Consider the following 11,439-nt stretch of genomic DNA (forward strand, 5'->3'; position numbering starts at 1 on the left):
ACCAGAATGGTCTCCTATAGATCTCGTATATGACATGGCCTGAAACCCATTGAAATGGATCCAGACTATCAGTATCATTCAACAACACCTGCAGTTTGTTGGCAACCAACCTCTCAAATCAGTTTCCCCATGACTGGTAAGTTAGCAACTGGACGATCGCTGTTCAGGCTGTCGGTTGGCAAGTTGGCTTTTTTTTCAGAATGGGTTGGATCATTGTCTCCTTCAGAGTGGGAGGTAAATATCCCTCCTGTAAGGAGAAGCCCATGATCTTTGTGTCCCATTCAATGGTCACTACCTTGGCTGATTCTAAGAGGCAGGAGGGGAATGGGTCTGACTGGGAGGAATTTGCCCTCGAGCATGCATGTGCCTTCTCCACACCATCAGACAACACAGGCTGAAAAAGATCCAATAGAACCGGACCAGATGGTGCGTTGGACATCTCAATGTGGTGAAGATGGATGGCCTCAATCTTGGCGCGAATATGGGTTGTAAACCGCTCATAAGTAGTGATGTTCAGCTGAGGGCCTGGATGTTGCCTGGCTCTGGTGAGGCTGTGGAACACCCTAAAGGGACATGATCTGTAATTACATATATATGACTGGATCCAGCTAGAATCCAAAAGACCATGGCCTTCTGCTGCCACTGGGTCTGGAACTCCGTCTGCACTCCATGTGCTCTCATGGCCTTAAAGAAAAGGAACCTACTGACTAATGGTCAAAGTCCCAAAGCAAATGCTATGTGTGCAAATCTTTTTTAATATATATATACTTCCAAGGCAATCACAACAGTTTCACTTATGTATTTATATTTTATACACAGAAAATACAAAAAGCAAGGTTAGGGAAAAGGCTGCAGTGGGTGAAAGGGGTAACATTCCTGCCCAGGCTGCCAAACGCACCTGTTCCAACAGGGCATAATCTATGTGAATAAATTAGGAAGCCATTTAAATGTAGAAACACCCTTTGAAGGTGCTATGAAGCAAAATATTTTCAGTTCCCCTTTAGAGTTTTGAGAATCCAGTAAATACAGTGATCCGAGATAGAGTATTTGGTCTCTCCTCACTCAGCGTGGGATAATGCAGAACTGGTAGGGGGGTGGGATGGTGGCAAAGCCACTCTCCTGGGGAGTCGTGTCAATGTCTTTAGGGGCCACAAGGGCCTTCAGCTGGAAGCGCTGCAGAATTGTGGTGAAGAAGAGGAAAAGCTCCATGCGGGCCAAGGATTCTCCCAGACAGATCCGCTTCCCTACAAAGGAAACAGAGATAAACTCAGCAGGGAAGAGTAAAAGAATGAATGAATGAATGAATGAATGAATGAATGAATGAATGAATGAATGAATGAATGAATGAATGCTTCCTGTCACATGCCAAGTGATATAACTACTTTGGAACAACAACAGAAATTAGAACTGCTGACTTCTTCACCGGTATCAGTTTGGACTTGCATCTCAGCAGCCTAACCCAGCAGGAATAGCAAAGGTACAAAACAGAAGTTTTTTTTTTTTTTTTTAAGAATGTGATTCTTCTCCCCATCAGTTAAACTGTACTTAGGAGAGCATTACCTGAGGAAAATGGCACAAATGCATCATTCTTTTTAAAGCGTCCGTTCTCATCCAGGAAGTGGCCCGGGTTAAATTCATTGGGGTTCTTAAATTTTGTTGGGTCGTGCAGAACACTGTGGAGTAAGGGGTAAACTTCTGTGCCCTGGCAAAGAAAAGGGAATGTAGAGGTCAGAACAATCGAGGCTATGATCCAGAAAGGGCACCAAGAGTCCAAAGAGCTCCAAACTGATTCACAAGGCTCTTGGGATGCACCAGGTCCATTGCTATCATCTGCAGAACGGCCCCAGAAATGTTCTGAAGTACAGCATTGCAACCCCCTAACTTTGGAGAACAATCTTTGTCGTTAGGACTACTATTGTTTTTAGCTTGTAATATATTGTTTTCATGATGTCAGCCACCTAGGGTCCTTTTGGAGAGAAAGGCTGACTGGCTGGCTGGATGCATGCATGTTGTGACCAGATGATCCAAGTGATTAACAGGAACACTGCCCAGGATAGTCATAATGCAGATTTAGCTCACTTTACTAGTTTTCCCTTTAAAATTTACTATTCCTGTGACTTAAAAATTATTGACTCCTGCTTCCTATTACTTTAAGACTTTAAGCCTAATTAACCTCCTAAGAATGTTTGTTATCTTTGTACATTGTAGTTGCTTTTTAAATATAATGATGGGTAAAACGGACTCTTAGACAAAACCACCCACTCGACAGTGTCAAGTGCTTTTTCATTTTTAAACAGCTCTTTTCACAAGTAGCCACCTCAGTCTCCAGCAGTCACAAACTTCCACAAGGAAATGAAGACTTTGTGGGACAAGCACTACTTTAGCAGCCAAGACTGGTGAATTGAAGTAGATATCCTATCACATTTTTCTCAACCGTCCAAGAGAACACTTTGCTCATCTCTCACTATCTTTCATGCTATCCCCACCATTTTTACCTTAGGGATGACGTAGCCTCTGAATTCTGTGTCACGGACAACCATGTGAGGTACACCCAAGGGGAGGAGGTCACTGAACCTCTGTATTTCATGGATGACAGCATCTGTGTAAGGCATTTGGCTTCGGTCTTCAATGTTAGGGGCCCGGCTATGGCCAATCACTTGGTCAATTTCTTCATGCATCTTGGCTGTAAATGTATTCAGTAAATTAGTTCCATCATTTTCAAATCCAAATATACTCTAGCTAAATGGAATTTTAAATTGAAGGACACTAGTGCCTGTTAACAGCGATGGGAAAGAGGGCCAGAAGCAGGTGACGGTTGGTGCTCACCTGCCCTGTGGTTTCTCTAGAGGTTGACCACAGTTCAAAAGAGGAATCAGGACTCTTTGCCTTCCCTTACCTTCCACCTCAGGATATTTCATCAGCAACAGAAAGCCATATCTGAGTGTGGAGCTGACCGTCTCTGTCCCACCAATGAACAGGTTAAGGGTTGTGAGCTCCAGGTTCTTCATCTGGAATTCGCTGGCTGGGTTATCTTTTTCCTGAAGGCAAACAAGAAGAGAACTGGTCAAGAACAAGGAAGGACTGGTAGCACTGGAGATGGGAAAAACTGAAGCCCACATTTTGTCTTGAGGGTGACTGGAGATCGGGGTTAGGCATATACGTCACCATTACTACAGCCCAGTTGGCTTTACGTTTGAGTTCGAGATACGAAGTGTGTGCAATATCTCTGGCTGAATCAGCTTTAGCTGGAAAGGGGGCCAGGCAGGTGCTGGAATTGGAGGAAATTTTGCAGAAAGTGAAATTTACATATATTTCACTTGGGCAATCGTGCTATGCTGAAAGGGACTAAAGTAATGCTTCAAAATTGAGCTTGAAGTGAGCTTCAAAAGTTTTCCACTGATTCAGAGACCTTCTCAAACAATTTACTGTGACAGATAGTTTTTCAGATGGTTCTGCAATATGAAATCAGCCATTTTTCTATTTCTTTTTGCTGCTGTTGTTTTGAAGGCTGCAAGTTGTTCACATTTTCACTCAAAGTACCATTTTTACAAGGCGTAAAAGCTGGAAATTGGAGTTGTTCTTTTTTTAACATCTCTCATCATCTTGACTCCCACTATAATTGGAGTCTTCAGAAGGGATATAGGGAACCTGCTGTCTGATAATTCTTTTGGATTACAATCCCCATGTGGACAGGGACAGGGAGATGGGAGCTGTAGTTCAAAAGATCTGGAAGAGATCATATTGTCTAGCAATCCTAGCCGAGCAGATAACTCACCAGTTTTCCATACGAAGAACTTACCTTTTCCATCTGAAGGAGGAAGCAGTCGATGAAGTCTCGCTGGTAATTGGAATCCAGGGTCTCTTGGTTCTGCTTCACTTTCTTGGCAACAAAGACCCTCATTACTTCAAACATATCATATATTTTGGTTTCGGGCCCAGGAAAGTACTTCAGGAAGTTAACATAGATATCATAGAGCTGTGTGAGGAGAAGAGACATCGAAACATTGATTTATTGGGGAACCAACAAAACAGCATCAAAGATTCCTGCAGATTGTCAGGATAGGTGAGAGAAAGAGCATCTTTTAGAAAGAAGGGAAGAACTCTTTCCTTCATGTAAGAAAAGGCTTATTGAGATATGAGAGGAAAAGAAAGAGAAGGAGGAGAACCCAGCTAGAGTGGTAACATGGGGGTTCCTTAACCTTACAAATTTGGGGGGGGGGGAGCACTTGTCCTACCATGCATGGAGGCAAAGGCACTGGTGACATTGGAAGTGGTGTCAAGTCCAGCTCAAGTTTAATGGTGGAATCCCACTTCTTACATTGTATGTTCTTTCTAGATGTTGGAACCCCGTCTTCTTGCCATGAGCAAAGACAGAGGTGTTGGGGTACCTGAGCCGAAGCTGTACTCAACTCCCGGAAGCTGTTCCTTATCATTTCCATGAGGGTCTGGAATTCCTGGTCCTTGTAGTCAAAGCGGTTTCCAAAGACGATGGAGCAGATGACGTTGGAGACCGCCCGGCTGAAGAAATACGTGGGGTCAAAGGGCTTCCCTGGAGCACAAGAAAGGGACAAGTCATTGCGCTGAAGGTACCTTGGAACATTTTTCTTCCTCTCAATCTGCTCTTTCAGCATTGGTCAAATGATTGTACACATCCATATTTCTCATTCATTTATTCCCCCGTTATCTGATCCCTCGTTCTCCCCATTACATAACCAGAGGACTGAATTGAGTTAAATTCCTAATCTTTCCCTCCTGATTATCACACTTTCTTGTGTGCCAAAGCGGTATTTGTGCTTGGGATCAAATTTCTTCCCCTGACTTAAGTCTGTATGGGTTTTAGGCTTGCACGACTTCCACTGGGCAGATGGGCCTGAACCCCTCCCTGTCACCCCCCAAAAACATCTCACCTTTGGTCTTCCTAAATTCCTCCAGCAGGAACTGGGCCTCTTCTTGGATTCGCTCCTCAATGGACTTTTTCCCCATCCCAAAATTCCTCAAGACGGTGAGAGAGAACCGGCGGAGTTGCTTCCAGCGCTCACCATTGGCAAACACAACACCTGGAGAGGCAGGAGCAAAGTGGAAGGGCCACCGGGGAAGACAATAAAAATTGGATATCATTACTGTGAGGTCAGTTGGGGCTTCTCACCATGTCCTTGGAAGGTCCTCTCCAGGGTCGGGTTGGTTTTCCTCCCACTGAATTCCTCTGCCTTGTCTATCAGGGCCTCTTTCACAGCGTCGTGTCCGCACAGGACCACAATCGGACGACTTCCAAAATAGACGGTGAAGACTGGCCCATATTTGTCCCTCAGCTGCAAAGGAAAACAGTCCATGAAAGAGTTAGTGCTAATTTCTGGTGGTGTGATCTTGTGACTTAGGAAGGACTGTGCCGTTTTGTCCTTTAAAATGGCTCACCCTCAGAATTGACCAAGCTGGCCAATGAGGCTGATAGACCAACTTCATTCAGGGGCACAAGGTCTAACTGTAGGAAAGAAGGTCTCCTGCAATAGATCTCATGTGCGTCTGGGTCTGCCCCATGCTCCACTATTAATTGGAATGGTGACCCGCCGGAGACAAGGCGATGCTTAGCCTTTATCCCACATATCTCCTTTAAAGCTCCTTTCAAAGGAAAAGAAAACAACATAATACCAGGAAGAGTTTGTGCTGCCCCCTATTGTTATTTTGTATTCTTGAAATCCAAAGGAAGGGTGTATAGATTGTCAAGAATCCTGTTGTTAAACATTTTGACGAGTACGCTGTTGAAGGTTGGTGGGACGGAAACCTCTACTTATGTACTTACACTGATTCCTATTCATCGCCAAGGTCTCCAGAGGCCATAGCACCAGCCAGAAGATGAAAGGAGGCAAATAGCTTTTCTGTATTCTTATACAATTCCTGCTAGTTCTGTTTCCTTTACGTTTGGAGAGAAATGTGCAAATTGATTCCAGAGGGAAGGGGCCCCCTTCCCACCTGTCCGAAAGGTGGTATGCAGTTATTCCATCTCATTTGTTCTCTAACAGATTTACATTAATAATTTTAAAAGAAAAAAAATCTTTAAAGACCCAGCAGGTTTTGGGCAATCTGCAGTCCTGAGATTCCAAATACCTGCTTAACTGCATGAAAAAGCTAGAGAGAGGCTGAGGAATTATACAAACAAGAATGACTGGAGATGAAAGAGGAAGAAATGGACCGGCAAGGGCATGAGAGACTCCTGACCATCTCCTTCCATTTGTCAGGATACTGGGAATGCTGACAGCGCTGGGTTCCATTCCAAGGGACACTCACTTACCTTGAGAAGAGATTTTAAGGTCTGAGAGGACTTGATTTGCAGGAAATTCCCGAGCAGGGGCAGGGGGGTGGGTCCAGGGGGGAGCTTCCCCTTGGCTGAGGTCTTCCTTTTAAATACGGTGAGAAGCAGGCAGGAGAGGCCAAGGATAAGGAGCAGGGTGACGGCTCCAGACAGCTCCATGATGAAGGTTACTGCCTGTTTCACTCTGCGGATGCCCGTCTCGTTTTGCTCTGGTTTTATATATTTTATTGGAAGTAGCCTAAGCACCACCTTCCAGGTTACATATAACTAGCCAAGACAAACATGTTATATGCTGAATCATTGAAATGGGGTTCAAATCTATTGATCTGTTCCCTGGTTAATCAGTACTGTGAACATGTGATTCACAGGACATACAGGTTACATTTCCAAATACCCAGATATAAAATAATTTCTACACTTTTCACCTGTCGGTGTTTGTTTTCAAACTAGCCATGAAATATCTCAAGTGCTGCTTGCTCGCTCTCTCTAGGCGATAAACCGAACCCTGATTTCTCTAGCAATGTTGTTTGATTTTGAACTTCTCTGAGAATAGTTAGATTTTTTTATCCAGTGTTTGAGGAATGTGAAAAACTCAGTATTGGGGTTCTGAAAAGTAGAGGAGGAGATTTGAGGAACCGTATCAGAGAGGGAGGTCAGACTAGAAGGGGGATTCCTTGGCCAGAGTCTGCACAACCCCAGAACATGTGGTTTGTACTCACGACAGCACTGGACCAGGGGGAAAAGATGCAGGAGACGGAGGGCACATTTTAGGGATATGATCTATGTGATTGTTTACAGGACTGGATTCAGCCCGAGCAGCCACGACCTTCTGGTGCCACCGTGTTCTACATGCTCCATGTTTCCCTGTGGTCTTAGAGAAGAGGAACCTGGTGGGTGGTGATCAAAGTCCAAAAAAGAAAGGCTAAATGCACAGGCGTTTAATATGTATACTTCCAATGCAATTTCAAAGCTTTCACATATGTACCTATGTTTCATACATAGAAAATAAAAAAGGAGGGTTAGGAAAAAGCTGTAGTGGGTGAAAGGGGTGGCCTTCCTGCCCAGGCTGTCAGATACACCTGTTCCAACAAGGTGTAATCTTGGGGGATATAAATGAAGGAGCCATGAAACTGAATGTCTTCTGTCCCACGCTGGAGATCTGAGCATCCAGTAAGTACAAGAGTGTCATGACCCAGGACAGAGCCTTTGGTCTCTCCCCACTCAGCGTGGGATGGTGCAGAGTTTGTAGGAGGGTGGGATATTGGCGAAGCCGCTCTCCCGGGGAGTCGTGTCAATGTCCTGGGGGGGCACGAGGGGCTTCAGCTGGAAGCTCTGCAGGATGGTGGTGAAGAAGAGGAAGAGCTCCATGCGGGCCAAGGATTCTCCTAGACACATCCGTTTCCCTGTGAAGGAAGCAAGAGCAAAGTCAGCACTGAAGGGTAAAATAACGAATGAATCAACAAACGAATGGACAAATACCTGCATAAATAAACAAATGAACACTTTGCATCACATGCCAAGTCACATGACTGGGGTGAATGAAAAAGATATCATCATGGATTTCTTCACTACTGTCAACTTGCACCCCAGTGCATGGAGGTCCTAGGTTGCTGTTAGCTGTAGCAGCAGAAGTATGTCCATGTTAGCATTTTCAGAAGAAATGACCAAGAAACAGAACAAAAGAAAAGAATGTGACCCTTCTCCCCACGAGTTAAACTGTACTTGGGAGAGCTTTACCTAAGGAAAATGGCACAAATGCATCATTCTTTTTAAAGCGTCCATTCTCATCCAGGAAGTGGCCCGGGTTAAATTCATTGGGATTCTTAAATTTTGTTGGGTCGTGCAGAACACTGTGGAGTAAGGGGTAAACGTCTGTTCCCTGGAAAGCAAAAGGGAACGTAGAGGTCAGAACAATCGAGGCTTCGATCCAGGAAAGGCACCAGCGGCCCTAAGAACTCCAAACTGTGGTTCGTAAGCCCCCCCCCCCCCCCGGGTGCACCAATTCCATTGAGATCGCCTGAAGAACGGCCCTGGAAATGTTCCAAAGTACAGCATCATGTGGGATTCGGGTGGCACTGTAAACCCCTGAGCCACTGGGCTGTCGGTTGAAAGGTCAGCAGTTCAAATTCTCACGACGGGGTGAGCTCCCACTGCTTGTCCCACCTCCTGTCAACCTAGCAGTTTGAAAACACACGGAACATATGGTTTGTGCCCCAGACAGCAAAGGCCTAGGAGAATACTCAGGTTCAATATTTTGTTGCTTCTGATCCTGAAGGAGGATGCTGTTGTGATGAGATAATTCAAATGTTTAATAGGAACACAGCCAAGAGTTGTGATCTCTATACATGAGAAATGTGATTTTAATATGATGATAGCTCGGAGCAACATCTTGAAAAAACCATCCTACTCAACAGTGTCAAATGCTTTTTCATTTTTAGAAATAGCTCTCTGTACAAATAGCCACCAGAAACTCCAGTAGTCAGAAACCTCTACAAAGAAATGAGGGCTTTGTGGAAGAAGCAGTAGTTTAGTAGTCATAACCTGTAGATGCCACAGGACAATACTGAATAACCTATGACTCTTACTCAACCATCCAAGAGAACAGTTTACTCGCCTCCCACTATCTTTCATGCTCTCCCCACCATTTGTACCTTAGGGATGACGTAGCCTCTGAACTCTGTGTCACGGGTAACGGTGTGAGCCACACTCATGGGGAGGAGGTTGGTGAATCTCTGTATTTCATGGATGACAGCATTCGTATATGGCATTTGGCTCCGATCTTCAATGTTTGGAACCCGACTATCACCAATCACTCGATCAATTTCTTCATGCACCTTGGCTGTCAAACATATTCACTAAATTAGTTCCATGAGTTTCTAATTCCACAATAGCTAAGTGGAATTTTATGTTGAAGGACACTAGTGCCTTGGTATAGGAGGGTCCAGAGGACTGGAAGTGGGTGAGGGTTGTTGCCCCGCCACCCTGTGGTTTCTCTAGAGGTTGTCCATAGCTGGAAGGACTCTCTCCCTTCTCTTACCCTGCACCTCGGGATACTTCATTAACAGCAGAAACCCAGATCTCAAGGTAGAGCTGACAGTCACTGTCCCACCAAAGAACAAGGGAAGGACAGTGAGCTCCAGGTTCTTCAAGCTGAATTCACTGGCTGGGTTCTCTTTTTCCTGAAGGCAGATAAGAACGAAACTGGTCAAGAGCAGGGAAGGACTGGTGCAACTTGAAATAAGAAAGAAGGAAATCTGTATTTTTTTTTGAGGATGACATTTATTACACTCAGTGTAATATTTTTAATAAAGCCCAGTTGACATTTGGTTTCCATTTGAGATACCTATCTCAGGCTGAATCAGTTTTAAGCTGGGAAGGGAGCTATGCAAGCATCAGAATTGCAGGGAACCTGGCAGAAAGTGGGATTTACATGCATATCCTGGGCATCCTGGCCATGTTGAAAAGGGAGTAAAGTAATGCCATCATCATTCCAAGGAATATAGGATATTGTTGTAAATGTTAGTGGCATTTTATCTCAGGAGTGATTTCAAAGCGTTCGTTTCCAGGGGAGCTTCAAAAGATTTCCACTGATTCCAAGCACTTCTCAAACTATCAACTGTGACATGTGTAGTTTTTCAGACAGTTCTACACTATGAAATCAGCCATATTGATTTAAAACACTATGTCTTTCTCATGGCTCTTGTTTCTTTTGAAGGGTGTGAGGAGTTCACATTTTAATTCTGAAATGAATCCTTTGCAAATTGTAAAAGCCACTCATGGGAATAGTTTCCTTTTTTGAACGTCTCTCAAACATAGTTTCAATAGTTCTTTTTAACAAGCCCTTGGTCTTGGCTAGAGACTACACTGGAGCAGATTGGATTGGGGCTAAATAGGGAAAGGTCATCATCCTCACGATGGCCAAACCCAGTGTGCAAACCTAGTGCAATCAGCTGGACAGGATCCATGGAACCAAAATATTGTCGAGTCATTGGACTTGGAAATTTTCCAAGTGTGTGGCAAGGCAAGGTGAGGGCAGAGGTTTTTCATTCCCCATTCCAGGACAGAAGGTGGGAAGATAGATTTTTTTATTGCTAAAAACCTGGAAGATAAAATCTTGCTAAGCGATCCTAGGTGAGCAGATCTCCACCAATTTCCCATGAAACTGTGAAGGATGGGTGAAATACCACATGATTAGAGGGAAGCCAACTTTTCCATGCCAAGAACTTACTTTTTCCATCTGGAGGAGGAAGCAGTCAATGAAGTCCCGTGGGCAGTTGGGGTCCAGGGTCTCTTGGTTCTGTTTCACTTTCTTAGCAACAAACAGCCTCAGTATTTCCAACATATCATATATTTTGGTGTGGGGCCCCGGAAAGTACTTCAGAAAGTCAACGTAGATATCGTAGAGCTGTGTGAGGAGATGAGACATCCTGAGTTCAATTTATTAAAGAAGCAACAAGGGAGCATCAAAGATTCCTGCTTTGCTCTGAGCAGGTGAAAAACAGACACACTCCTTAGTTCTGCCTAAATGGGTACTACGGGGTTCCTCAACCCGATATAGCCTTGGAGTTCTTCTACTGTGCCTAGAGGGAGATTTATTAATGATGCTGAAACTGGTGTCAGGTTCTGCTCCAGTTTTACAGGGTGGAATCCCATTTCTAAGGTCACAAGTTCTTTATGGATGTTGACACCAGTTGTCCTTTGCTTTTCTACGAGGGAACATCGAAGTCTTCGGATACCTGAGCCCCAGCTGTGCTTATCTCCTGGAAGGCGACCCCGATCATTTCCACGAGAGTCTGGAATTGCTTGTTGGCAAAGTCAAAGCGGTTTCCAAAGATGATGGAGCAGATGACGTTGGAGACGGCCCGGCTCAAGAAGGACGTGGGGTCAAAGGGCTGCCCTGGAGCAGGAAGGAAGGAAGGAAGGAAGGAAGGAAGGAAGGAAGGAAGGAAGGAAGGAAGGAAGGAAGGAAGGAAGGAAGGAAGGAAGGAAGGAAGGAAGGAAGGAAGGAAGGAAGGAAGGAAGGAAGAGTCAAGGCCTTGAAAGAACCTCTCGTGCCAAGCACTATCTTTTCAGTCAAGTGTGGTCGAAATTTATGGGGCTGCTGAAATCTGGCATGGAAGATGTGAGGAAAT

The 11,439-nt window shown here is 44.7% G+C and overlaps 2 protein-coding genes across 2 annotated transcripts; both read right to left on the bottom strand.

Annotated features, from left to right (window-relative positions):
• Nucleotides 1-737: 737 nt before the first annotated feature.
• On the bottom strand, nt 738-7,114 carry LOC110075782 (cytochrome P450 2G1). The gene is made up of 9 exons (XM_020787318.3): nt 6,287-7,114; nt 5,147-5,309; nt 4,908-5,057; nt 4,389-4,549; nt 3,800-3,976; nt 2,897-3,038; nt 2,496-2,683; nt 1,561-1,702; nt 738-1,244 (listed from the first exon to the last, which is right to left on the bottom strand). Exons 1-9 carry the CDS (start codon nt 6,464-6,466, stop codon nt 1,063-1,065), a joined length of 1,485 nt encoding a protein of 494 aa, XP_020642977.3. The 5' UTR covers nt 6,467-7,114; the 3' UTR covers nt 738-1,062.
• A 293-nt stretch (nt 7,115-7,407) lies between these two features.
• On the bottom strand, nt 7,408-10,228 carry LOC110075783 (putative inactive cytochrome P450 2G1). The gene is made up of 3 exons (XM_020787321.3): nt 8,959-10,228; nt 8,045-8,186; nt 7,408-7,710 (listed from the first exon to the last, which is right to left on the bottom strand). Exons 1-3 carry the CDS (start codon nt 9,073-9,075, stop codon nt 7,529-7,531), a joined length of 441 nt encoding a protein of 146 aa, XP_020642980.3. The 5' UTR covers nt 9,076-10,228; the 3' UTR covers nt 7,408-7,528.
• Between the last annotated feature and the right edge of the window lie 1,211 nt (nt 10,229-11,439).

Source organism: Pogona vitticeps, chromosome 9, assembly GCF_051106095.1.
Source record: "Pogona vitticeps strain Pit_001003342236 chromosome 9, PviZW2.1, whole genome shotgun sequence".
Classification (NCBI taxonomy): domain Eukaryota; kingdom Metazoa; phylum Chordata; class Lepidosauria; order Squamata; family Agamidae; genus Pogona; species Pogona vitticeps.

Coding starts and splice junctions, on each gene's coding strand:
- LOC110075783 (XM_020787321.3), bottom strand. CDS start 9,075: ATGCCATATACGAATGCTGTCATCCATGAAATACAGAGATTCACCAAC. Junction 8,187..8,958: donor GAGGCTACGTCATCCCTAAG/GTACAAATGGTG, acceptor TTTGCTTTCCAG/GGAACAGACGTTTACCCCTT. Junction 7,711..8,044: donor ATTTGTGCCATTTTCCTTAG/GTAAAGCTCTCC, acceptor CTTCCTTCACAG/GGAAACGGATGTGTCTAGGA.
- LOC110075782 (XM_020787318.3), bottom strand. CDS start 6,466: ATGGAGCTGTCTGGAGCCGTCACCCTGCTCCTTATCCTTGGCCTCTCC. Junction 3,039..3,799: donor TCCTCCTTCAGATGGAAAAG/GTAAGTTCTTCG, acceptor GTTTGCCTTCAG/GAAAAAGATAACCCAGCCAG. Junction 2,684..2,896: donor GAAATATCCTGAGGTGGAAG/GTAAGGGAAGGC, acceptor ATACATTTACAG/CCAAGATGCATGAAGAAATT.